The sequence below is a fragment of the Lynx rufus genome, unplaced genomic scaffold (assembly GCF_022079265.1).
Source record: "Lynx rufus isolate CCGP_SWC_20201006 ecotype Redwood Valley unplaced genomic scaffold, mLynRuf1.p SCAF_12, whole genome shotgun sequence".
Classification (NCBI taxonomy): Eukaryota; Metazoa; Chordata; class Mammalia; order Carnivora; family Felidae; genus Lynx; species Lynx rufus.
In genome coordinates, this window is record NW_025814826.1 from 2,583,046 (window position 1) to 2,608,649 (window position 25,604).

Here is a 25,604-nt window from a genome sequence, read left to right on the forward strand (position 1 = left end):
TAGTGAAAATCAAGACATTGATTAAAGCATACAAAGAGAAAAAAACAACAGATTGCATCGAGCCTTGGCAAGTTGATCACAGGAAGATGACAACCACAACCCACCTAAGAGATTCTCTTTGACTTATTTATTTCTTTATTTTTAGAGAGGAAGAGAGCGTGAGTGGGAGAGAGGGACAGATGGAGGGAATCTCAAGCAGTCTCCATGCTCAGTGTGGAACCCTACATGGGGGCTTGATCCCACAAGTCTAGGGGCCCTACATGGGGGCTTGATCCCACAACTCTAGGATCATGACCTGAGCCAAAATCAAGAGTTGGGCACTCAACTGAACCACCCAGGTGCCCAGAGATTCTCTTTGAACTGCACAGGCCAAGCATTAACCATTGTTAAGATTATTACCCTCATAGTCTTTAGAAAACCTGTTCTTTTTTTTTTTTTTTTAATTTTTTTTTTCCACGTTTATTTATTTTTGGGACAGAGAGAGACAGAGCATGAACGGGGGAGGGGCAGAGAGAGAGGGAGACACAGAATCGGAAACAGGCTCCAGGCTCTGAGCCATCAGCCCAGAACCCTACGCGGGGCTCGAACTCACGGACCGTGAGATCGTGACCTGGCTGAAGTCGGACGCTTAACCGACTGCGCCACCCAGGCGCCCCACTAGAAAACCTGTTCTAAATAACATAAGTAATAAACATAAATAACATGATTTATGAATAAACATAAATTCACAATGTTGTCCATTAGATATAGATTCTGTTTTGACTATATATTTTTACATGTTTCTTTCTCTTCCCTTATCCATCCATTAACACACCAGCTTACTGTGTATACATGGATAGTGTCCTAGTTCCAGTCTTCAAAGATATTCTATCAGGTAGAATGAAAATAAGTGATAACAGTATCATAAGGTTTTTGCTGGATTGGGTGGATATTCCCCTCATCTGCTTGGGTCAGTAGGAAGGCTTCAACCAAGAAGGCCTTCAGGGTGTGACTTGCAGGTCCATCAGGTTTCCAGGCAAACACCCATAAGAGAGCATTTTCTCAGCCATACATTTATTTTCCCATTATCTTTTGACCAAAAACAGACTACCATTCAGAAGCCAAGTGTTATTTTTCCTTGTGTCCTCAGTAGCAGTTAACATAGTTTTCAATAAAAACCTGACAAATAAATGATAAAGTCAGAACCAAGACATTCACAAATATTTCTTGGCCATATAAAACAAAAATTTTAGTAGTACTCTCAAACCAGTCTTTGATCTTCGTCCTTCACTTCACTACCTGCTCCCCCATAACCAAGAGACAGAGTAGAACCAAGTTAACTTGGAATTGTTTAACGATGGCAGCCAGGCCTATGCCAGGGGACTTGCTTGTTAAAAACAAAACCCACACTTCCAAGAGCTTTGCTGGTCACTGAGTAGAGGCAATTGGCACTTTTTGGCAATTGTTAATTGGCAATTGGCAATTGTTAATAAAGGGCACTGGTCTCAGAATCAATATATCTGAGTTGTATATTAGCTCTTGGGTTTGCTGATTGATTGAAACTGATCCTAGCCTTAGTTATCAGTCAGGATAAATAACATTTACTTCCCAAGGTTGTTAGGTTAACTTTATGAAATAATACATAAAAGTACATGAAAATGTTTTGTACACTCTAAAACACTATATAAACAGGGTCCTTTCCTTCTTCCTCCTACTTTATTTTTTCTTTTCTAATTAACTGAAAAGTACAAATCTGGCCTAAATTGATCTAAGACTTTGTTGTCTTGTTTTTACAAACACAATGGAAAGAGAAAGACAATAGAGTAATTTAGAAGAATGATAATTAGAAGTTGGAAGTGGTCCACTTTTTTCTAAGAAAGAAGAGAAATCCAGTTGGAAATTGCCAGGCCTTGTCAGTTGCTCCATCATAATGGGAAAGGATGGATAGTGAAACCAGTGGAATTAAAAGTACAGAGAGATTTAGTTAAAACAAGGATCAAAGAAACCAGAAGGAAGATCAGCTGATACATGAACATAAAAATAACTTGTACCTGTCCCTCCAGCTTAGCAGTTTATCTAGTTAATTTGCATTGCAGCACAATAAGTCTAGAATTCAGTAAAGGGCAGGAGTTTTGTTTTGTTTTGTTTTGTTTTGTTTTGTTTTGTTTTGTTTTGTTTATTCATTCCTTCTCATGGAAATCTCAACAGTTCCACTTTCTTCCCCCTGCTGTTCTTTTCCTCACGAAAAGGAAGTGGGAGGCCAGTAGTTTTCAAACTTTTGAATTTTTTTAAAAAATAGAAATCTAAAGTAGTGTTAAAACAAATCCGTGTGGGAGCTGTTTTGTTAAAAACTGGGAAGTGGATGGATCAAGGCCACCAAGCCTCCACCCATCTCCTTAGGGCTCCGGCAGCATAGTTTCAAAGTAATTGTTGAGGATTCTTTGCTCCTATAAACATTTTACATATCAATATATATATTTACCCCCCTTTCTCAGGTTAATAGCTTGTGATAATAGTTATTATCATGAGGGTATGGGTAACAGTATGCTTGAGAAACTGAGTGGGAGTGTGTTCCTATGTTAATCTCAAATGTGAAATAAAAATACTTAGTTTAAATATGCTGCCATTAACTGGTTTTTCAGATTTGGAAAATCTTTAGGTTTTAATTTTCTTTATTTTTAAAATTTTTTAAGTTTTTTTTTTAAGTAATCTCTACATCCAACATGGGGCTCACACTCAGGACCCCAGGATCAAGAGTCACATGCTCTTCCGATGGGGCCAGCCAGGCGCCCCTTATAGGTTTTAATTTTAGATAGAATACTCTTAAATCTTTATGAATGTGCCAAGAAAATATCTGTCTGTTAATATGGGGCAAAGAAAGTGAAAAGGAAAGTTTCAGTGTCACTAAGGTCGCTCTTTCACTTAGCCCTCCAACTAGCTGCCAAATTAGGTGATATTATTCTGTTTTCAATGAAGATCCTGAAACTCACTGAAATTAAGTAATTTGGCTCCAAGTATGTGAGCTGGGCCTCAAGCCAGTTCATCAGATTCCAAAGCCTGCATTTTTGGTACTGCAGCTGACATTTAATTACTTCCAGTTTTAGGGGAATTCATTTCTGTAAATTTCCCATTTGCTGTATGGTTATAATCCCTGGCCCTTAAATAAGAAATCTGATTACTTCTCGTCAGTGACGTTAGTATTAATTTAGATTCTTGGTGTTTTCCAGTGTTTTCTCTAAATGATAGCAATAAGCTATCTATGCTAGAATTATCTTGAGAACCAGGAATAGTATCAGATCCATAGTAAATACACTGAAAGCTTCAGGTTTAGTTACAGATTTTCTGTTTCAGGTACTTGGATATTTATTAATGAAAACGTCAATTCTGAGAAAGGTAATTTTCATTACCATTTTAGAAACAGGCAAGAGAATTTGCTTCTTTCCTGGAATTGCCAACAGTGGAATGGATCATCATGAAGGCCATTGAGCCTGGACCACACATTTATAAAAAGTCTCACATTAGGACTTTCAATATTATCTGTAGATGAGATAATAATATTAGCCACTGTTAGCTGTTGCTGTTCAAATAATTAATGTATAAAAGGTGTAAAGGATATTAATAATCTCCCTTTTCTCTTGTTATTCATTCCAGTGGGTGTGATCTTCCACACCTTTCTTCATGAATGTACACATATCTTTATTTTTTATTTTGTTTTTTTAAATGTTTATTTTTTTTTTCAACGTTTATTTATTTTTGGGACAGAGAGAGACAGAGCATGAACGGGGGAGGGGCAGAGAGAGAGGGAGACACAGAATCGGAAACAGGCTCCAGGCTCTGAGCCATCGGCCCAGAGCCCGACGCGGGGCTCGTACTCAGGGACCGCGAGATCGTGACCTGGCTGAAGTCGGACGCTCAACCAACTGCGCCACCCAGGCGACCCTAAATGTTTATTTTTGAGAGAGAGAGAGAGAGTACAGGGGAGGGGGAGAGAGAAAGACAGAGGATCTGAAGCGGGCTCCAGGCTCCATGCTGTCAACGTAGGCCTTGAACCCACCAACTGTAAGATCATGACCTGAGCCAAAGTCGGATGCTTAACCGACTGAGCCACCCAGGCACCCCAACACATCTTTAAGTAAGGAGATAGAACTTGCTTTTTTCACTTAATAATCTCATGAGGATGTCCCTTTCCTTGTGGACATTCAGGCTGTTTCCAGTTTTTGCCACTTGAAAGCTATGCTGCAACAAACATCCTTGTATGTGTGCATGTCTCCTTTATTGATCTTTTTAAGTTTATTTATTTATTCTGAGAGAGAGAGAGAGAGAGCACATGCACATGTGTGAGCGGGGAAGGGGCAGAGAGAGAAGGAGACAGAATCCGAAGCAGGCTCCACGCTCAGAGCTGTCAGCACAGAGCCCGATGCTGGGCTCGAACTCAGGAACCGTGAGGTCGTGACCTGTGAGATCACAACCTGAGCTGAAGTCGGACCCTCAACCTACTGAGCCGCCCAGGCGCCCCGACTGTAGAGTGATTATAAAGCACACCCATGGGACACCTGGGCGGCTCAGTGGGTTAAGCTTCCGACTTTGGATTTTCGCTCAGGTCATGATCTCACAAGTTGGTCACACTCTGCGCTGACAGTGTGGATTTGGCTTGGGATTCTCTCTCTCCCCCTCTCTCTCTCTGCCTCTTTCTCTCTCTCTCTCTCTCTCTCTGTCTCAAAATAAATAAATAAAACTTAAAAAAAAAAAAGCACAGCCATGAAGCCACTACCAAATTCAAGAACAAAACATGATCAGTGTCCAGAAGCCACCCCCAGGATGTGACATCCTGGTGACATCTCCTGTCCCTCCACTGGAGATCGTTTCATTCTTCAGATTTCTTCTGTTTTTCTTTATAGTTTTGTCATTTTGAATACATTCTTAAAAATATGGTTAGCCTGGCCTATTTCTGACCTTTATAGAAATGGTACCATAGTTGTATATTCTTAAGTTGGGCTTCTTTCACTCACCAAAGAGATGCCACAGGACACAGCCATGTGCAGCAGCCATCAGACTCCGGGTGGGGTCCCTCACACTGAGCACCTGTGTGTTGTTGATACTTGGTTACACCAATAAACTTTGTAAGATGCATCCATTGATTGTAGGCAACTCTGGCTTGTTCATTTTCATTTTAACGTATGCATTTACCACAGTCTCTTTGGCCATATAATCATTCTCAGCATTTCTGGACATTACAGACAGTGGCATGTGGGTGGCCCTCGTGCAGAGGTGAGTGCCTATCCTGGTGAGGTAGAGGGGAGGAGGGTGCTTCTTCACCCTGCATTCCAGTCTCCTCACCTGTTAGCATTGTGAAGTATTCCTGCTGCCCTACTTTCTTTCCATCATTTGGTGTCTTTAGATGTCTTTTCCCGATTTTTTTTCAGACTTTGTTATTTTTCAGCTTGATGACTCTGTAGTGGAATGTGATTGTGGTTTAAATTGCAATTCCTTGACTACTTGCTGAGGCTGAGAAACTTTTGCTATGTTTATTGGTCCTTTCTGTTTCCTCTTTGGTCTTTTCCGGTCTGTTGCTTGTTTTCCCTTTGGAGTGCGGAGCTTTGTATATTCTGAATAGGAGTCTGTCAGTGGTTCTATATGACTTATGTGTCATATAGGTGGTATGTCTGTTCTTTTTTATTAGCTGAATTACTTAATTTATCAAAGTCCTCAATCTTTTCTTTTATGGTTAGTGCTTTCTTTTACTTGTTTATGAAATCTTTTCACACCCCAAAGTCATGAATGACACTTCAATTTGGGATAGCTTTTCCAAAGCAGAACTGCTTAGGCCAAGAACACGTAACTAGACTTGTTTTCATGACCTTACAGGCAGGGCCACACGAAGCATCATAAGTGACTTTGGAATGACCCTTAGCTCTCCTGGGACCACCCCTAGCATAGTGGGAGGCTGAGTCTCCTTCCCCCAGGTCCAAGAAACCTGCTTATGGGTAATGAGATTAACCGAGGCACCAAGGGAGACCATGAAATGTAAAGACGTCAAATGTGTGTTTAGAATTACAAGGGTTACCATTTATCGTATGTCGCATATCATGCTGCATATGCACAGTGTGTATAATCCTCAAAATAACCCCTCAAAGCAAATATTATTTTATCCATTTCACAGATGAGGAACTTAAAGCTCATCAAGAGTAAATATTTTACCCTAAACCCACCTTTAAATGGCTCCAAGTCATCCTGTTACAGCATCCTGAAGCATAGCTTGATTGTACTTGAGTTGCAGTTAGGGGTACAGGATGGTGTGGCCCATCACAATTACAGACAAACCACCATCCCTACCCTCAGTTACTGTCTGTGATTGGATGCGATGGGGTGGAGGTAAGGCATTAGAGCCCCCCCAGTGCAGGCTGCCTCTCCAATGACATATGCTCAGAAATGCCAGTTTCAGAACTGGGGGCTTACATTGCTTCCTGCCCCAGTAGTGTGGGGGAAAGGTCCTGTACCTCTGTGTTTCCAGCACCATAATTTTCTGCCTGAAACTGTGCACGCAGTAGTGCAGATTGATTTACCAACTAGGTTGGAGCCCACTCACTTGGTAAAGAGCATTTTGTTGTTTTCCTCTTCATTATTTGGCATGCCATTGTTAATTATTTCAATCTTATAAAGAGTATATGAAGGGAGACCACTTGATATGTAAAGTCATGGTAATAGATTGCTAAGGAAGCAAGTTTTTCATTTAAGTGTCAGCACACTTGTGATAATGTTTGGTAAAAAATGTGTATCTATCAAAAAATATGGGCTGACAGATTTTGTGTGGAAACGTGGGTGTTCCTGCCTCCACACTGGTGAATAAGTAGATGACATGACACTTTTGAAATACCACCTGGGACATGAGAAAGACCTAGAACTTGGCAGAGTTCTAGACAGCAACATGTTGGAGGAATTTTTATTTCCCTTATAATGGTGTGTGTGCATTATTTCCTGCTAAGGTAGACCAGAAACATGCAAGAACTTGTTCTATACAAAACCGTGCTAGTTAATGTGTGAGTGTGTGTGTGTGTGTGTGTATTTTTTTTTTAAGTAGGCTCCACACCCAGTGTGGAGCCCAACACAGGGCTTGAACTCATAACCCTGAGATCAACACCTGAACTGAGGTCAAGAGTCAGACGCTTAACAAACTGAGCCACCTGGGTACCCCTGCATTAGTTAATATTTTTATAGCCCAAATCTCGAAGAAAGAATAGAGACTGAGAAGGACTTTTTTTTTTAATTTTTTTTTTCAACGTTTATTTATTTTTGGGACAGAGAGAGACAGAGCATGAACGGGGGAGGGGCGGAGAGAAAGGGAGACACAGAATCGGAAACAGGCTCCAGGCTCTGAGCCATCAGCCCAGAGCCTGATGCGGGGCTCGAACTCACGGACCGCGAGATCGTGACCTGGCTGAAGTCGGACGCTTAACTGACTGCGCCACCCAGGCGCCCCGAGAAGGACATTTTTTAATAAAAGTAGATATCCTATAAACTAAGAGGCATTCCATATTTATAAATTTATCTTACATAATCATAGCAGTTTAATCAGTGATTGAAAGGAGTAGAGCAAAAGGCTTAATTTCAGGTGTGTATTTAATTTACTTTTTTCACTTTCTCCAACAATCTACAGTTTGAAAAGTACCTTCCTGAAATTCTGTGGACTAACCTTGGAAAATGTTATTCCCTACATCTATAAGGTATTTTGGGGATATTCTTAGTAGACAAATGTGTCTGGGGTCAAAGTGCCCCATTTGATGCCCTTGCTGGCTACTTGACCTTGGGAAAGGTATGTCCCTGCAGGAGACTAGCTAGAGGGCTACATAAGTATGTGTGTACAGGTGCTGAGGTCCAGGCCCAGCTAGTGGTACATCCACAGTAAATACAACCATCCCAGCGACATTACTAAAAAGCTGTTATACAGTATGCATTGTTACTTTCAGTATCTCTCTCGTCACCAAAGAAGGTTTAAATCTGAAATTGCTTCTTGAAATTCAGTCATCAATCACAACAACCTTTTCTGAAAACTATCCGTGTCTTTTTACAGATGTGTATGTAAACTCAGATGAAAAATATGTCTTTTTCCTAATGTTAATGTTCTCCTTAGCCTCAGCACACTTACAGCTTCTGTCCCAGAGTTCAGGGTGGGCCTGTGCAGGGCCACGGACTCCCTCCCGTGGGTCAGCAGCATGCCTGGCTCACCTGGGACGTGGAGGCACCCATGTGGGGGAACATGGAGCTAGTGCCCCATGTCCTGCCTGTCTTGACTTAGAAAAGGAAGAGCGGGCATTGTAAAGGAAGGGTGTGAAGGATTGTCTAGATTTCCCCAGTCTCTCTCCTCTTTCCTCCCAGCTCTCATACTGCTCAGTGGGTCCCATGTAAACTTTCCAGTGAAGACGACAGCATCACTATTTGATTACAAAAGTACTCAACCTTTTGTTTTCCAGAAGCTTTGGGATCAGCTCGGGTGAGAGCTTCTAGTAAAGGAAAGAAAGATGATATTTGTAGCAAAATAATTAAGCAGAGCCGAAGGGGGTGTGACACTGGACACATTTCAGGTCAGGGTTGAAGTTGCTAGAGATCTCTTTGCTAGAGATCCTTGTCTCAAGGTAGTTAGACTTTTCAAATAACAACTTTATTGAGATCCAGTTTACCCTCCATAAAACTTACCCTTCTAAAAGTAAACCATTCAGTGGGTTTTATAGTCACAAAGCTGTGTGAGCATCATCACTGTCTAATTTCAGAACATTTTTACACCCCAGAAAGAAATCCCGTACCCATTAGCGGTCACTTCCTGTTCCGCCCAGCCCCTGACAAACATCGTCTGCTTTCTGTCCGTATGGATTTGCATATACTGAACACCTCATACAAACGGAACCATGTGTACTGTGGCCTTTCATGCCTGGCTTTTTGCACTTAGTATAATGTTTTCGAGGGTCATCCACGTTGTGGCAGGTAGCAGTGCTTCTTTCCTTTCATGGTTGCCAGATACGCCATTACATGGATATACCGGACTTGCTTACGTTTTCACCAACTGATGGACATTGGGGTTGTTTCCACTTGCTAGCTATCGTGAATAATAATGACTTACCCTGTGAGCACTCATACACAGTTTTTGCACGGACACAGTCTATTTAGGGTAGATACCTAGGATCGGAATTGCTGGGTCACTGCCAAACTGTTTTCCAAAGTGACTTCCCCAATGTTGCTATCTTACCAGCATTACATTTTAAATCACCGGTTACCTAATCTTGTTAGGATCTCAAGGTTTCCATGGCTCCTATCGATTTGTTAAGGATCTCCTGGGCCATCTAATAAGGTCTTCTCTAGTGGATCAAACCTTTTTCAAGGAAATGCACTTGAGTGTCATGACAAGTGCTTGTTTAATTCATTCAAAGTTCTCTTTTGACTGTACGAAGGTGACATAAAAGGACATAATGGGACATAAGCTGCCTTCTGGAAGACAGTCATTTTTTCTTCTTAAATTAGGTCAAAACTGTATTTATACTTAGCACAGAGTCTGATACTGGATTAATTAAATGAATAGGTGTGATTAGGCAAAAGAAAATCAGAAACCATAGGTTTCTTAAAAGGAAAGTCAAGGGCTTATGAAAAATTCTCACATGGAAGCACTGTGGGACAAGAAAGCCAGCCTCCTGAGAGTGGACCCGATGTGCCTGTCCTCTGCGGAATCCTCAGCAGCCAGATGGGGATGTGCCCAAGACGCACGTAATGCCTGGATGGTGGTGTAAAGGCATGTGGTCTGGCCACCCCGTGCTCACTGGAGCACCCAACTCCTCCCCAGCCACTTTCCAGTACTGCACGGGGAAGGCACACAGCACACTGGCACCTGTCACACACAGCGAGTTGCTTCAGTGCTTCCATTTGAGAATTGTTCGTAAGCAGGCTGATTTCAGATGGCGGCAGGCCTTGGGAAAAAGAGGATGAGGTGGGGTTTAGGTGGGGTGGCGATGATGTGCTCTGGGCTCCTGGGCTCCGCTCTGCTGCCCAGGTCAGTGCTCTGAGTGCCCCCAGTGCCACCCCAGCAGCAAGCTGTCCTCAGGCATAAACAGCGTATTAGACAACGAAGGCACATCTTTAAAGAGCCTTCTTATTGAACCTTGAAGATACTTGACGATCCCTCTACAGTCTGAGAAAGACAGGGAGCGAATCACTTTTTATGCTGTATTCACTTTGGGTGTAGGAGATACGTAGTGAAGGTTTAACATTTCCTTCTTCTCTTCGAGCATTTTCACTTGTACCAAATAAAAGCAGTCATGCCTAGAAAGATGGTCTGTGCAAGGTGACTTACACACTTGCCTTTATGGAGAGGGGCTGTGTTGTTCCCGTCCCCTACCACCTGTAACATGACACATGACTAATTCTGTTGCTGCAGCAGGCATGTCCGCACACACCCCTCCTCCCAGCCTGTCCAGCACAAGTCTCCCAGGGCTCTCCTGTTACCATTCTCACTTCTAGGACCTCCTGGGGTGCAGTGATGCCCGTGTTTATGGAGCAAGAGGTAACTTTGACCCAGATCATACGTGTCACGGGAGAGTTTTAAATGTCACCAGATCCTGGTAGGTTGGTTTGATCTGGAGTTGGCTTCAGCCTCAGGCTGTTGGCGGTGGCGCCTGGAGCTTCTGTGCTCTCCCCACGGAGTGGTTTGGCCATGGCGTGGGTGGTCTGCAGGGGGTGACATCCCATGGCGTGTGGTGGGGTTGCGTGGGTGCTCTGCAGGGGGTGACATCCCGTGGAGTGTGGTGGGTGTGGTGTGGGTGCTCTGCAGGGGGTGACATCCCCTGGAGTGTGGTGGGCGTGGCGTGAGTGGTCTGCAGGGGGTGACATCCTGTGGAGCGTGGTGGGCGTGGTGTGGGTGCTCTGGTGGAGTGTGGTGGGCTGACGTGGGTGCTCTGCAGGGGGTGACATCCCCTGGAGTGTGGTGGGCGTGGCGTGGGTGCTCTGCAGGGGTGACATCCCGTGGAGTGTGGTGGGCGTGGCGTGGGTGGTCTGCAAGGGGTGACATCCCGTGGAGTGTGGTGGATGTGGCGTGGGTGATCTGCAGGGGGTGACCTCCTGTGGAGTGGCGTGGGCGTGGCATGGGTAGTCTGCAGGGGGTGACATCCCATGGAGTGGCGTGGGTGCTCTGCAGGGGGTGACATCCCCTGGAGTGTGGTGGGCGTGGCGTGGATGCTCTGCAAGAGGTGACATCCCATGGACTGGTGTGGGCTTGGCCTGGGTGCTGTGCAGGTGGTTTTAACACTGCAGGAAAAGGAGCCACCCCCTGGACGCAGGCAGTGGAGGACACGTGGTGGCTACAAAACCTCTGTAAGAAATACTTTCTTTTTATCTAAGTTAAACTGCTGTATCTTACTAGAAAGGGTAACCTTAAGTAAGTCAATTAATTTGCTATGATTTTTTAAGCCTTTTTTTTTCATGTTTATTTCTGTTGAGAGAGAGAGGGAGAGAAGGAGAGAGAGAGCACGAGCAGGGGAGGGGCAGATAGACAGGGAGAGAGAGAATCCCAACCAGGCTCACACTGTCAGCACAGAGTCCGACGTGGGACCTGAACCCACTTAATGTGAGATCATGACCTGAGCCGAAACCAAGAGTCAGACTCAACCAGCTGAGTCACCCTAATTTGTGCCCCTAATTTGCTGTGATTTTTATCTGTACAAAGAAGGTTGTAAGTGAAACTTAATATATGTAAATATGTTTACATATTAAAACAGTCCTTGGCCCATAGTAAAATTACCAAGTAATTATTAGTAGCTGTTACTATTATGCTTATATCTGGATTTTCAAGAGGGAATATCTTTCTAAGAAAAGAGGATTTGGTGGCACCTGGGTGGCTCAGTTGTTGGAGCGTCCGACCTCGGCTCAGGTCATGATCTCAAGGTTCGTGGTTCGGGCTCCACATCAGGCTCTGTGCTGACAGCTCGAATCCAGGACCCTACTTCGAATTCTGTGTCTCACTCTCTCACTCTGCCTCTCCCCCACTCCCCCTGTCTCTCTGTCTCTGAAGAATGAATAACTGTTAAAAAAAATTTTTTTTTTTAAAAAGAGGATTTGTTGCCTTTCCAGGATTTCTAGAGTGGTTTTGAACACCTACAAGTGATATTCCCCTACCTATTCTCATACCTGTGTTCTTGCACAGACGTTAACAATGGTCCCTGCAGGAGTAGTCACGTTAAGACTGCTTCACCTTTGCTGTTCTCTTTGGCACGGACAAGATGTTCACAGTGTGGAGTGCAGGGCCTCCTCCCCTGGGTGAGCAGGTGTGCACCCACCCCCCAGGAAGACATCTTCCTCAGGATCCCCATAGGTCTGGCTCAACACTGCCAATTGGCCTGCTTCTAGAACTACTGTATTCTTTATTTTTTTATTTTATTTTTGAGAGAGAGAGACCAAGCACGAGTGGGTAAGAGGCAGAGAGAGAGGGAGACACAGAATCCAAAGCAGGCTCCAGGCTCTGAGCTGTCAGCACAGAGCCTGATGCAGGACTCAAACTCACAGACAATGTGATTATGACCTGAGCTGAAGTCGGACGCTTAACCGAATGAGCCACCCTTGCGCCCCTAGAACTACTATATTCTTGTTGGGTGTTGGGCCACAAGAAAGCATAAAGTGATAAGAATTGTTATATTATTTGCAAGTAACCAGATGCATTGATCTAATTTTATAAAGAGTGGAAAGTTATCTTTATAACTGAAAATAATATTCCTGTCTAAGTTGAGCACTATTAATAAGGATTCAGGAAAAAGGAAGAAATTATATCTTAGGCTGCATTGAAATTGTATCTAAACATACAACTGACCAGAAATGCCTGAAGCCTATTGTCAGGCACATAGAGCCAGTGCTATGAGGTGGAACATGTGTGGCCTGTGTCTTCTCATGGTGGGCGGCCATCGTCCAGCACACACAGGGAGACAGAGACATGCCAGGAAGGTAGTGGACTCAATCTTGAGCAACACTGAGGTTTAAAGAACAGTTGCAACTTCTTGGTCTCAGGAGCCCATTATACTCTTCAAAATTAATGAGACCCCAAGGAGATTTTCTTTTAGTGTGGGTTATATTGATTAAAATTTACCGTATTTGAAATTAAAATGGAGAAAACTTGAATATTGATTACTTCACCTAAAAATCCCAATAATGAGCCCATTAAATAATAACATAAATAGTATTTTTATGAAAAATGTTTTCTTTTTTTTTTTTCAACGTTTATTTATTTTTGGGACAGAGAGAGACAGAGCATGAACGGGGGAGGGGCAGAGAGAGAGGGAGACACAGAATCGGAAACAGGCCCCAGGCCCCGAGCCATCAGCCCAGAGCCAGACGCGGGGCTCGAACTCACGGACTGCGAGATCGTGACCTGGCTGAAGTCGGACGCTTAACCGACTGCGCCACCCAGGCGCCCCGAAAAATGTTTTCTAAAACAAAACCACTTTAGTGAGAAGAGTAGTATTGTTTTATGTTCTGCTGATCTCTTTAATGTCTGGACTAATGGAAAACAATGGAGTATCATTTCTGCTCTGCATTCAAACTGTTGTAGCATCATGCATCCTGTGGCCTCTGGAAAACTCCATTTTGCACACATGAGAAAGGAAAATAAGGTCTTAGAAAATAGTTCTGGCCATGTGGGCCACCTGAAAGGGTATCCCCAAGCCCCTCTTTGAGAAACATGGGTCTGAAGTATTCCATTTTTCAGATAATCTGTGTTGCAGAGTTTAAGTGCTACTATAATAGTAGGTATGGAGAAATTACCAACCAATAGTAGGAATGGAAAAAATTGCCATTTCCAATGGCAAATTTCAGGAACATTGTATACCCAAAATATATGCTTGATTTAAAGAAAACAAAAACAAAAACAAAAAAAACCCTAAGTATGAACTAACTCAGTGGACCAGGTTGCTTCCTTACATGTTGCCTTCCTATTATAGTTGATATCACCATTGTAGTTTAAATCTCCTGGAGCAAATTCCACTCTATCTGCACCCAAAAGAAAGTGGTTCAGGCAGTCTTAGATTACTCAGGGAACACTTGGGAGTAGTATGTAGATGAGACTATATAAGACGGGGAAAATAACTAAGAAAACAGGCCAAGCAGGCAGGTCGTATCAGTTAACAATCTGGTATGCAGGGGGGAAAACCTGCCCCCTTTGCCTTCTTCCAGTGGACTGGAGGCCATGAACGTCTTCGTTTCCCTTGCTTCGAGTGGTTGGTTTCCCAGATAGCGTTAATTATCTACTAGTCAAAATAAAGAAGATTGGATATAATGAAACCAGAGGAAGTCAATCATTTGCTGCAGCAAAACATCTATAAAATTTGTGTGGAAGTATGCAAATTTAGCATTGTTTCAAATGGCATTGAGGCTGGAACGCCAGTTCCAGTTGTACATGTTTCTGACATTCCTTTCTGATATCGTCCCCAGCCACCCTCCTTACTCTTGCAGCCTCCTTTTCAGTGCCAGGCAGAGGGCCTGCTGTTGCTGCTACAGGACTAACCCCAGGACTCTTTAGTGCATCACATCACCCAGAGCACGGAGAGCTGCCTTTCTCAGCCACAAGTTCTCTAAGTGGATGTACCCACTGGTGTTCTCTGAGCATGCATAGCTTACTCAATTCCATGCACCGTTCTCGCACAAGGATGGGGTACGTTGGCTCTTACTAACCCCAGGAGAGACATCCGAGTGTGGACACCATTTCAGATTCTTATGCCAAATTTATGAGACTTTTTTCTGGAGATGCCCTCAAGTTGGTCCCTTCCCCCTAGAAACTCCTTTGTGTACTTCTACTTAGATTTTAACAGTTTCTAGAATATTCCCCAAATAACAAACTATAGGCAAGAAAATGAATTTTTTTTTCATTCTGAGAAATAAGTGACTTTGCTTCTTAACCAATACCCAAAGCCCTTTGCAGCATGAGAAGAAGTCTTCGGTCAGCCACGCTTATAGATCATTCTGCAGAAGGCATTTAGCATAGATGGTCGGCTATGGTCTAGCTGCTCCATACTGTGGCACTTTCATAGAAAGGACATATATCTTGTTCCCACTCCTCTATCAGCCACTGCAAACTTCACCTTTACCTAACACTGGAGATTTGGGAATCACATTTCCTTCTCAAGCAGAGACACACGTCAGCAAGGAATGCTAGCATTATAAACTGGAGAACCACCAAATCCTAGAAGGGAGGAAAGTGAGTCCAAGAGAGATTTCAGGACTTGCCCACATTATGTATGAAAGGTGTCCTCTCTATACCCCATTCTGCCTCCAGCACTCCATCAAAGCAAATCCCATCTCCAGCAGCATTGGTGGGATTGGAGATGTGTACCCCAAGGCATGATGGGGCAGTATTCCCTTCTGAACAACCTTCACCTCTATTGCAATCCTAAGTTTCAATCAATCTCTGGGACCTTAATTAGATTTAAAAAGTGTGATACTCTTCATTCTATTGTATCTCTCCTAAGGAGTCACTCCAGGAACTTTTTCCTAAGTAATCTAAGAAGGCACCTTTTATACTGTAACCAGTTCCAGTTAGGGGTGGCGCTTGCTTTAGAGAGTGGAAGAGTTGAAAACCATTTTAAAGGAAATCTCATGCCCCACATCCTGCTTATGCTGTTGGTCATAGAGGTATCTTCGAAAAAGAGTATACTTTGGGGGCGCCTGGGTGGCTCAGTTAGGCGTCCAACTTCAGCTCAGGTCATGATCTCACAGTTCGTGAGTTCGAGCCCTGTGTCAGGCTCTGTGCTAACAGCTCAGAGCCTGGATCCTGCTTCAGATTCTGTCTCCATCTCTCTGCCCTTTCCACCCCCCCCCCCACCCATGCTCTGTCTCCGTCTCTCTCACAAATATGAAAAATAAAACTTGAAAAAAAAATTTTTTTTAAAGGAAAAGAGTATACTTTGCAATTATGAATAGTTGTATCACTAGTTTATTCTATGCTAGTACTTTACACACCTAGACTATTTATAAGAAAGTGGGTGAAGGCCACACAGGATCTCTGTACTATCTTTGCTACTTTCCATGAGTCTATAATTAGTTCAAAATAAGGTTTTTTGAAAAATCAAATGAATTACTGATTAAATAGTTTAAAATAGTAATAAGTAATGGTGAATTAAATTATATTACTTTTGGGGGACTTTATTTGAATGTACCTAAAAACACCAGTAATAGCAATAGCAGTTACCATTTATGCCACAGTCAGGCACAAAGGATACATTCCATACAGAATGTATGGAAACATGGAAACATGTCCACAGTCCCGTGGCTGGGTGGATCACAGCTAGGCTCAGACCAGACCTGTGTGAGACTAAAGACGATGTGCTCTTCACTTTAAGATACTTCTCTCCATTGGTTACCACTGTTTTGTTTGTTGTTGTTTTGTTTTGTTTTTTAATTTTACTTTTTATTTTTTAAAATTTACATTCAAATTAGTTAGCATATAGTGAAACAATGATTTCAGGAGGAGATTCCTTAATGCCCCTTACCCATTTAGCCCATCCCCCCTCCCACAACCCCTCCAGCAACCCTGATTGTTCTCCATATTTATGAGTCTCTTATGTTTTGTCCCCCTCCCTGTTTTTACATTATTTTTGTTTCCCTTCCCTTATGTTCATCTGTTTTGTCTCTTAAAGTCCTCATATGAGTGAAGTCATATGATTTTTGTCTTTCTCTGACTAATTTCACTTAGCATAATACCCTCCAGTTCCATCCATTGCAACATAGTTGCAAATGGCAAGATTTCATTCTTTGATTGCTGAGGAATACTCCATTATACATATGTACCACATCTTCTTTATCCATTCATCCATCAATGGATATTTGGGCTCTTTCCATACTTTGGCTATTGTTGATAGTGCTGTTCTAAACATGGGGTGCATGTGTCCCTTCAAAACAGCACACCTGTATCCCGTGGATAAATGCCTAGTAGTGCAATTGCAATCCAGTAGTGCAATCCAGTAGTGCAATCCAGAGTGACTGCACCAGCTTGCATTCCCACCAACAATGCAAAAGAGATCCTCTTTCTCCGCATCCTCCTCGCCAACATCTGTTGTTGCCTGAGTTGTTAATGTTAGCCATACTGATAGGTGTAAGGTGGTATCTCATTGTGGTTTTGACTTGTATTTCCCTGATGATGAGTGATGTTGAGCATTTTCTCATGTGTCGGTTGGCCATCTGGATGTCTTCCTTGGGGAAGTGTCTATTCATGTCTTTTGCCCATTTCTTCACTGGATTATTTGTTTTTTGAGTGTTGAGTTTGATAAGTTCTTTATAGATTTTTGGATACTAACCCTTTATCTGATATGTCATTTGCAAATATCTTCTCCCATTCTGTCAGTTGCCTTTTAGTTTTGCTGATTGTTTCCTTTGCTGTGTAGAAGCTTTTTATTTTGATGAGGTCCCAGTAGTTCATTTTTGCTTTTGTTTCCCTTTCCTCCGGAGACATGCTGAGTAAGAAGTTGCTGCGGGCAAGATCAGAGAGGTTTTTGCCTACTTTCTCCTCGAGGATTTTGATGGCTTCCTGTCTTACATTGAGGTGTTTCATCCATTTTGAGTTTATTTTTGTGTCTGGTGTAAGAAAGTGTTCCAGGTTCATTCTTCTGCATGTCGCTGTCCAGTTTTCCCAGCACCGCTTGCTGAAGAGACTGTCTTTATTCCATTGGATATTCTTTCCAGCTTTGTCAAAGATTAGTTGGCCATACGTTTGTGGGTCCATTTCTGGGTTCTCTATTCTGTCCCATTGATCTGAGTGTCTGTTCTTGTGCCATGGTTACCACTGTTTTAACACAGCCCCAGCTTTTTGGTTTTCAAAATAGATTATAAAAGTGTTGTATATGTTCTATTAAAATTTCAAAGCATCCGAAAAGCATAAAAGCGAATATAGGATAAAAAAACCAAGTGTTCTTTTATAAATCATTCCAGATATAAAATTTCATGTTTCCAAATTTTTTTAAATATGTGTAATAACTTACAAACAAAATTGGATTTATAACCCCACACATTGTTGGGATATAAAATGGTGCAGTGCCAGCACTATGCACCACAGTTAGGTAGTTCCTCAAAAAGTTAAACACAGAATTACCATATGACCCAGCAAATTACTCCTAGGTTATCTGCGTAAGAGAATTGAAAACATGTGTCTACACAGAAACTTGTATATGGATGTTCATAGCAACAGTTTTCATAACAGCTGAGAATTTGGGAAATAACCCAAATGTCCATGAACTGATGAATGGATAATAAAATGTCATTTATCCATACCATGGATTATTCAGCCAAAAAAGGAATATAGTACTGACACATGCTATAACATGGATGAACCTTAAAGACATGATGCTGAGTAAAAGAAGCCAGACACAAAAGACCATATTTAATATTATTCCATTTGTATACAATGCCCATAAAAACAGCAAGTAGATCTGTAGCAAGAGTGACTGCTGACGGGCACAGCACAGGGTGTACCTGGGATGGTATTGGCATGAGGAAACATTCTGGAAGTAGACAGTGGTGAAAGTTCCACAAGTCTATGAATACAATAAAAACCATGCAGTGTACACTTTAAAAGGATTAATTTTTTGGTATGTGACATATCTCAGTTTTAAAAATTAGATTTAAGGACACTTGGGAGGCTCAGTTGGTTAAGCGTCTGACTCTTGATTTCAGCTCAGGTCATGATCAGGCTCATGGGATCAAGCCCCAAGTTGGGCTCTGCACTGACAGCATGCAGCCTGCTTGGGATTCTCTCTCTCTTTCTCTCTCTGCCCCTCTCCCACCCACAAGCACGCAGTGTGCACACGCTAAATAAATAAATAAACCAACAGTTTAAAAACTAAATTGAAAAATAAAATAAAAATTGTGTTCTGCTGTAAAGAATTTGGGATGCTTATATTATATCACATCTCACATAGAAGGGAGTATAACTCTTTCCATGAGCTGTCAACAATCCTCAGCCAAAATACTAGGTACTCATTTTCATGGTAAATATAACTTTTTTATGAAAAATGAGTATACATATATATATACATATGCATGTATATATATAACAAAATACAATTTTAACCATTTTAAGTGTGCATTTTGGTAAATATAATTTTAATATGTGCGTATATCTTGATGTCTTCCCATTTAAATACTACCCTGTTGCTATAAATAAAATATAGCTATGGAAGCTTTCTAGTTTTCTGAGATGTGACCCAAATTTTTCTGCAGATTCACTTTATGCAATCTATAAATTAAGATATATCCTAAGAAATTTATTCTGGCAAAATGATGTTTTCAGATTTTTTTTCATATTTTTTTACCATAAACTGGATGACTTTTTCTGTATGTCCTTTTCCCCCTCTATTTTAATTAAACATATATTTTACAACTTAAAAAAAATGAAAATATAAACTTTTGGTGGCATCTACCCATGAGATAATTTGTTTGTTGTTTTAAACATATTTTAAAGGGATGGCTTTTTAGAAAGAATGAGTTTCCTATGCAACAAAGTGAAACCTGATACAAAAATGAATGGGAAGGACTGAAGTGAGAAGAACAATACACTGTAACTGTGCCAAAAGTTAGCTTCGGCACAAAGTCTGTCCCAATCAGAGGCTGGAGTCATTTCGAGGGATGTGCGTGCTGCCTGAGACAAAAGCTGTAGTTCACAGAGCCATCTGAATCACATCTATTTTTCAAAACGGTAGAGAAGCTGATTTTTTATAAGATTTTTTTATTTAATGCATTAAAGTATAAATGTGTAACCGGTCCAAACTTTTAAAATTAGCCACTAGCATCCTCTAAATAAGTAAGCATCATTAAATTCAAAAAGAACTTTTCTAAGGCTATATTCATAGTATAGCACTTGTCAAAGAAAATTCCAAGGGAACACTGCTTCCAAAAAGGACTTCATGGTTATAAATTGAAGAAACTTCCATTTGTCCAGATCTTACATGTATCTTTTACACCAGGTTTTCCAGAGTCTCCCACTCCAGTGTGTCTGGCTAAGCCACAGGTAGGCTGCATGTGACAACCCTAACCCACCATAGAACCTTGTCTTCTTGGAGTTTATGGACTCCACACAACAGAAACTCTAAAAATTTAGGAAAATCGATAAACACTTGGTCACTCTCTGGAAAGTGTTATTTTCCTGTTCTGTATAAAGAATCATCTTTTCATCATACCTTTAATTTGACTCTGTTCCTTCACAAAGAAGGTCACTCTGGGGTTAAAATCTTGTCTTCAACTGGGAAATTTTTGAACAGAAAACAGCATAGAAGTTAATAGCCTAAGGGCACTTGGATGGCCTAGTCGGTTAAATGCCTGACTCTTGATCTCGGCTCAAGATCTTGGGGTCGTGAGATCCAGCCCTACGTAGGGTTCAGCGTGGAGCCTGCTTGGAATACACTCTCTCTCTCTCTCTCTCTCTCTCTCTCTCTCTCTCTCTCTCCCCTACCCCCCTCAAAAAATAAATAAATAAACTTTAAAAAAAGAAGCTAATATCCTAAACAATTAGCAATATGAATAATTACAAGAGCATCAGATGCCCAACATGTTGAGTACTTATTCTGAGCATAGAAACCCTAGTAGATGCTGTACTCGCAGTATGTTTTTCACCCCTTGCAGTAACACAACAGGTGTGTACTGATCTCTCCCAACTTTACAGAAGAGGAGACGGAAGGTGCAGGAATTAAGCAAACTTTCTTAAGGTTTCACAGTATATAAAATGCAGAACTAGAACAAGAGACAGGTCTTGTTGCAAGGCCCATGCTGTACCCACTCCGTCGTAAACGAGGGGCTTGAGCAAAGTCTTAGCTTTGCCTTTGAAATGTAGTCAGGTCTAAGGTGAGAAATGGACATATTTATTGGTGTAGAAAATTACTGTTTGCCCGCCAACCTTGCATTTCTCCAGACTGCAAATAGGAAATGAGCATATCGAGTGTGTTAGGTCTGATTTCTGCAGTGAAGTATGTAGGTGTTTGTGATAGCTGGGTGTTCCTCATCTGCCTAGTCTCTTGACCAGTTTGTCTGGGCTGGCACTTCTCTGCAACCAGGACAAATTGATGCCCACCCACTGGGGAGCTCACATCAAACAGTGAGAGGACGGCAGAGGAACATGAGTCAGGTGGCATGCTCCGGGAAAAGAAAGGAGCCAAGCCAGGAGCAGGAAGTACTGGGCACGTGGCAGACAGAGAGCAAGAGGCAAGTCCGTGTCCCATGTCCTTCCTGCCACCCCACCCACCCCCGGGGAGAGACATCATGGGCCCACCCCATTCCTTAGTCTTGGGGAAGGGCAGTGAGAGGTCAAATGAGCTTACCTCTGCACCTTCCCTGACAGCTTTTCCTGACCTTAGGCAGCCCTGGGTCCCCCAGCCCTGTCCGTCACTCACACAGACAGCTGCAACAGGGTACTTCTCAGAATTAATCAAGAGAGGGAGAGAGTACATTTTCACAGGCAATCCCTTTTTACCATGTGTTACCCACATTTTGCTTATTTGTTTGCTTGATTTTGACCCAAAACCTAAAAATTCACAGGAATGCTATTGAGCTTGGTGTTTGTCACAGGCCATGCCCTACGATTCTATTGAAATTAATTTGAGGAACCCAAAGGGGGTGGGGAGGTGCTTGTGTTGTCTAGTGCAAGCTAAGACCCTCATCTTCAGGTTCTGAGTTGTTCAGTTTTGTTAGCTGCTAGATCCTAAGCACCTAAAACTTGCTGTTAAACATTGAAAGAAATAAGAATATATAGATATTTACTCACACATGCATTCGATCTTGTTGAGAGAGCAAAATCTAAGAAGGCTTTGTGAGATGTGTGTGTATGTGCACACGTGCGTGCATACCAACTAAAACGGGGGGGGGGGGTTTAGTGTGATAAAATGTAGATAACAAATTTTCCACCTTAACCATTAGTAGTGTCATTGAGTACATCACACTGTTCAACATCCGTCACACCCCTCCAGCTCTAGAATGTTTCCATCTTCCCAAACTAAAACTCTATGACCATTCAACACTAACCGCCTGTTTCCCACCCCCTCAGCCCTTAGCAAGCATCATTCCACTTTCTGTTTGTACAAGTTTGATTGCTCTAGGAACCTCATGAGTGGAATCATATAATATTTGTCCTTGTACGTCTGGCTATCTTTTTTACTTTAGATAGCTTATTGATAATTTTTCTTCTTATGAGTAATACATACCTATTTGGAAAAAGATAGGAAACACATAAAAGCCAAAGGAAGAAAGTGTTACTTCTAAGCTGCACTCAGATAACCACTGAAATCATTTGTATATCTTTCAGTACCCTTTTCTTTTGGCTTATTACACGTAGGTATGTGCATAGATACATACATAGAGAAAGACATTATAGTTTGTTGCCTGCTTTTCCATTAGCAAGGTATCAGAAACATTTTCCCATTTTCTTAAACACTTCTATGTAACCACTTCAATGGCTGTACAATACTTGATTGGAGGGGCGCCTGGGTGGCGCAGTCGGTTAAGCGTCCGACTTCAGCCAGGTCACGATCTCGCGGTCCGGGAGTTCGAGCCCCGCGTCAGGCTCTGGGCTGATGGCTCAGAGCCTGGAGCCTGTTTCTGATTCTGTGTCTCTCTCTCTCTCTGCCCCTCCCCCGTTCATGCTCTGTCTCTCTCTGTCCCAAAAATGAATAAACATTGAAAAAAAAATTAAAAAAAAAATACTTGATTGGGGAGCTGTATCACAATGTAATGGACAAACTCCTTCCTGTTCTTGCGCGATTTCAAAGGCCCGTTTGTCTGTGTGACAGTGTCTTCCCCATCCGAATCAGCACACATCCTGAATGGTGTCTCCTTGGCATTAGGGATAGTACCTGTTAAGCAAAACTGCACATGCCCAGATCATGAACAGGCACTTAAGTGATGAATACCATCAACAGCATCTTTTTTTTTCCCAGGACAGCAGGGCTTTTCAGCTTGATTGACACCATGTGGCCTCCAGCCATGCCTCTGAAAGCACCTGGCCGTGGCCAAGCCCATGAAGAGGTAAGCCAGCATCTGAGGGGCTTCCCCTGACTGACACCTGCACCATGCCGGGTGCTGAGTCAGGCCCCACCCACAGTTCACATCCCCGAGAAGCCGAGGTCCAGTGACCATCAGCCAGGAGGACAGAGATTCAGACTAGTTCACCTCAGTCTGAAGTCCAGCCTCTGGCTGCTTTCTTTGCTATGCCACACTCCATTCTTCTTGAGGTTAATTTATGACGATGTCTTAAAACCACAACCACTGCATGCCATTGTAATAATTAGGGTCTTAGCCTCGTACTAAATAAGACACAGGGTGTTTTCCCCTCTGCCTCCCAGATACTGTTAGAACCAACATTCAGTTACCAATTAGAGCACAAACTCATATAATGTGGTAAATAAAACCCATGGTATTGGTACAACTACCCGGTTAGCCAGGGACTTCCCTTCTACTGCATCAAATTGTTTATGGTAGTTGCTCACAGGTAGTAAAACTGACTGATTAAAATGTGTCCCTTCTTCACCATCCTCAAATATATCCACCAGACTGGCCAGCGGCTGCTTTGGGCCATAGCTCTGAAAGCTGAAAACTGGGGGCTGTCTTGTTTGTGTGGTAGCTGAGTTCCTAGCAGACTGCTAAGACTATAACTCTGTACTGTGCTAGACCAGTAAACAGTTGTCAACAGTACCCATTTTTTTTTAAAAGGGAAGAAGTGTACTTATTTTTTTATTTATTTTTAATGTGTATTCATTTTTTGAGAGAGAGAGAGAGAGAGACAGAGAGCATAAGTGGGGCAGGGGCAGAGAGGGGTGGGGGAACACAGAATGTGAAGCAGGCTTCAGGCTCTGAGCTGTCAGTACGGAGCCCGATGCAGGGCTCGAGATCATGACCTGAGCTGAAGTCAGACACTTAACAGACTGAGCCACCCAGGCGCTCAAAGAGGAAGAAGTTTCTAAATGGTGTTTTCAGATATACTCTGAAGAATGGTTTGTTTTTGTTTTTGTTATTTAATTTTTTTAAGTTTATTTATTTGCTTAGAGAGAGAGAGAGCTCGGGAGGGGCAGAGAGGGGGAGAGAGAGAATCCCAAGCAGGCTCCATATTACCAGCATGGAACCTGATCCAGGGCTCGAACTCACAAACCATGAGATCGTGACCTGAGCCCAAATCTAGAGTCGGATGCTTAACCACCTGAGCCACCCAGGTACTCCTGAAGAATTTTTGTTTTTAATGAAATCTTGAATCCGTAGTAAATTCAAAAAGTGTAAAAGTTCTTATGTTTGTTCCCAAAGATAAACAACATACCAATTTCTTATATAACCTTCCAGGGAGATAGAATGCATCTGTGAATAAATACCTATATATTAAAGAGTAGATTTTAATAATGTATTTGAATCTTTACCAGCACACTTATGTTTGCCTTTGCCTTCCTTTCAAACAGGTAGAAACTCGTGTGCCTCCTCCTAGCTTCTGTTACATCCTCTCCGCTCATCCAAGCGTGGGACAGATTGACGTCATAGAAGAAGACCACATTTCTAAGCTTTACCAACCTCCAGTTACCCGCTTCTTAAGAGAAATTCTTCAGGTATCGTCTGTGTTTCTGATAGGGTCTTTAACTACTTTCACTGTATGTGTGTGTTTTGTGTCATGTTCTAATCATTTTCAATGCCTTTCCAGACCGATGACCGCGGTACACGTTGCAGTTTCTATGCCAGAGTGATCTATCAAAGATCACAGGTAATCGATCCCTCTCTCTCTCCTTCCGATAAGGTGTTAAAAAGTTTACTAAAGGATAACCTCTCATAGAAATTAATGGAGTGCTAAAATGGAAAAGCGTTTTTAAAATCCAGTTATGCGTGCTCCTAGCCTAGGCAGCAGTATATGCATTTCTTGTGCAGGTGCAGCCTGCCAGCCAGTGTGGTATGTCCTGGGTGTGAAGCAGCCTAGGCATAGCCTGCCTGAGAAGGTCTCAGCCCCGCGCTGTGCATTCCTTTCGTAGGAAGGGGGTAGAAGGAGGACTCTCAGGACTGAGCTCAGCCCCTGCCAGCACTGTCCAAGAGCTCTGAGTTAGCGACAGGTGAAGGAAGCCCCGTGGCCCCTGGGAGGCTTTGGCAGTCCTGGGGAGATGCTCGTTTGCCGCCTTGCCACTCAACAAATCAGCTAGGAGCAGAAAAGGGAAAGAGATGTTTTTGGTAAGCGGGACGCCTGCCGTAAGTTCTGCCAGAAGAAAAAACCTCTGCTGGACCTTAACTCAGAGAGGAACATCCATGCAAATCTGTCACCGGAGGAATACAGACCATCCCATTGTTCAGTCCTCGTTTTCCTTTTCTCCGTTCACTTCTTAATCATTTGACAGTGAATTGATACCCCTCCTGAGGAATAAGAGAGTGACTGGCCTCAGTCATTCACAGTGCTTCCTATGAGCCACCCAGTATTTGGCTCAACAGGCAGGGCGACAGGCCCTCACTGAGGGTGATATCCAGGTACCTGAGGTGCCTCTTACCTTCCAACCCTGAAGCAAACCGAAGGCTGACTGCAAATTCCCCCGCCCACCGTCTGCAGGACACTTAGTATGTTAAGACATGCTTGGCACCTGGCACCTTGCCTATTATTCTAACACACATTTCAGGTC

General features: G+C 42.6%; 1 protein-coding gene across 2 annotated transcripts in view; it reads left to right on the top strand.

Annotated features, from left to right (window-relative positions):
- Window positions 1-25,604, top strand: part of SPIDR (scaffold protein involved in DNA repair) — a 501,036-nt gene that overhangs the window by 443,125 nt on the left and 32,307 nt on the right. For both annotated transcript variants that reach the window (XM_047073908.1, XM_047073910.1), the window contains exons 12-14: window positions 22,908-22,995; window positions 24,414-24,557; window positions 24,650-24,709. In XM_047073908.1, the coding sequence (XP_046929864.1) occupies window positions 22,908-22,995; window positions 24,414-24,557; window positions 24,650-24,709 (292 nt within the window). The remainder of the gene's footprint in view (window positions 1-22,907; window positions 22,996-24,413; window positions 24,558-24,649; window positions 24,710-25,604) is intronic.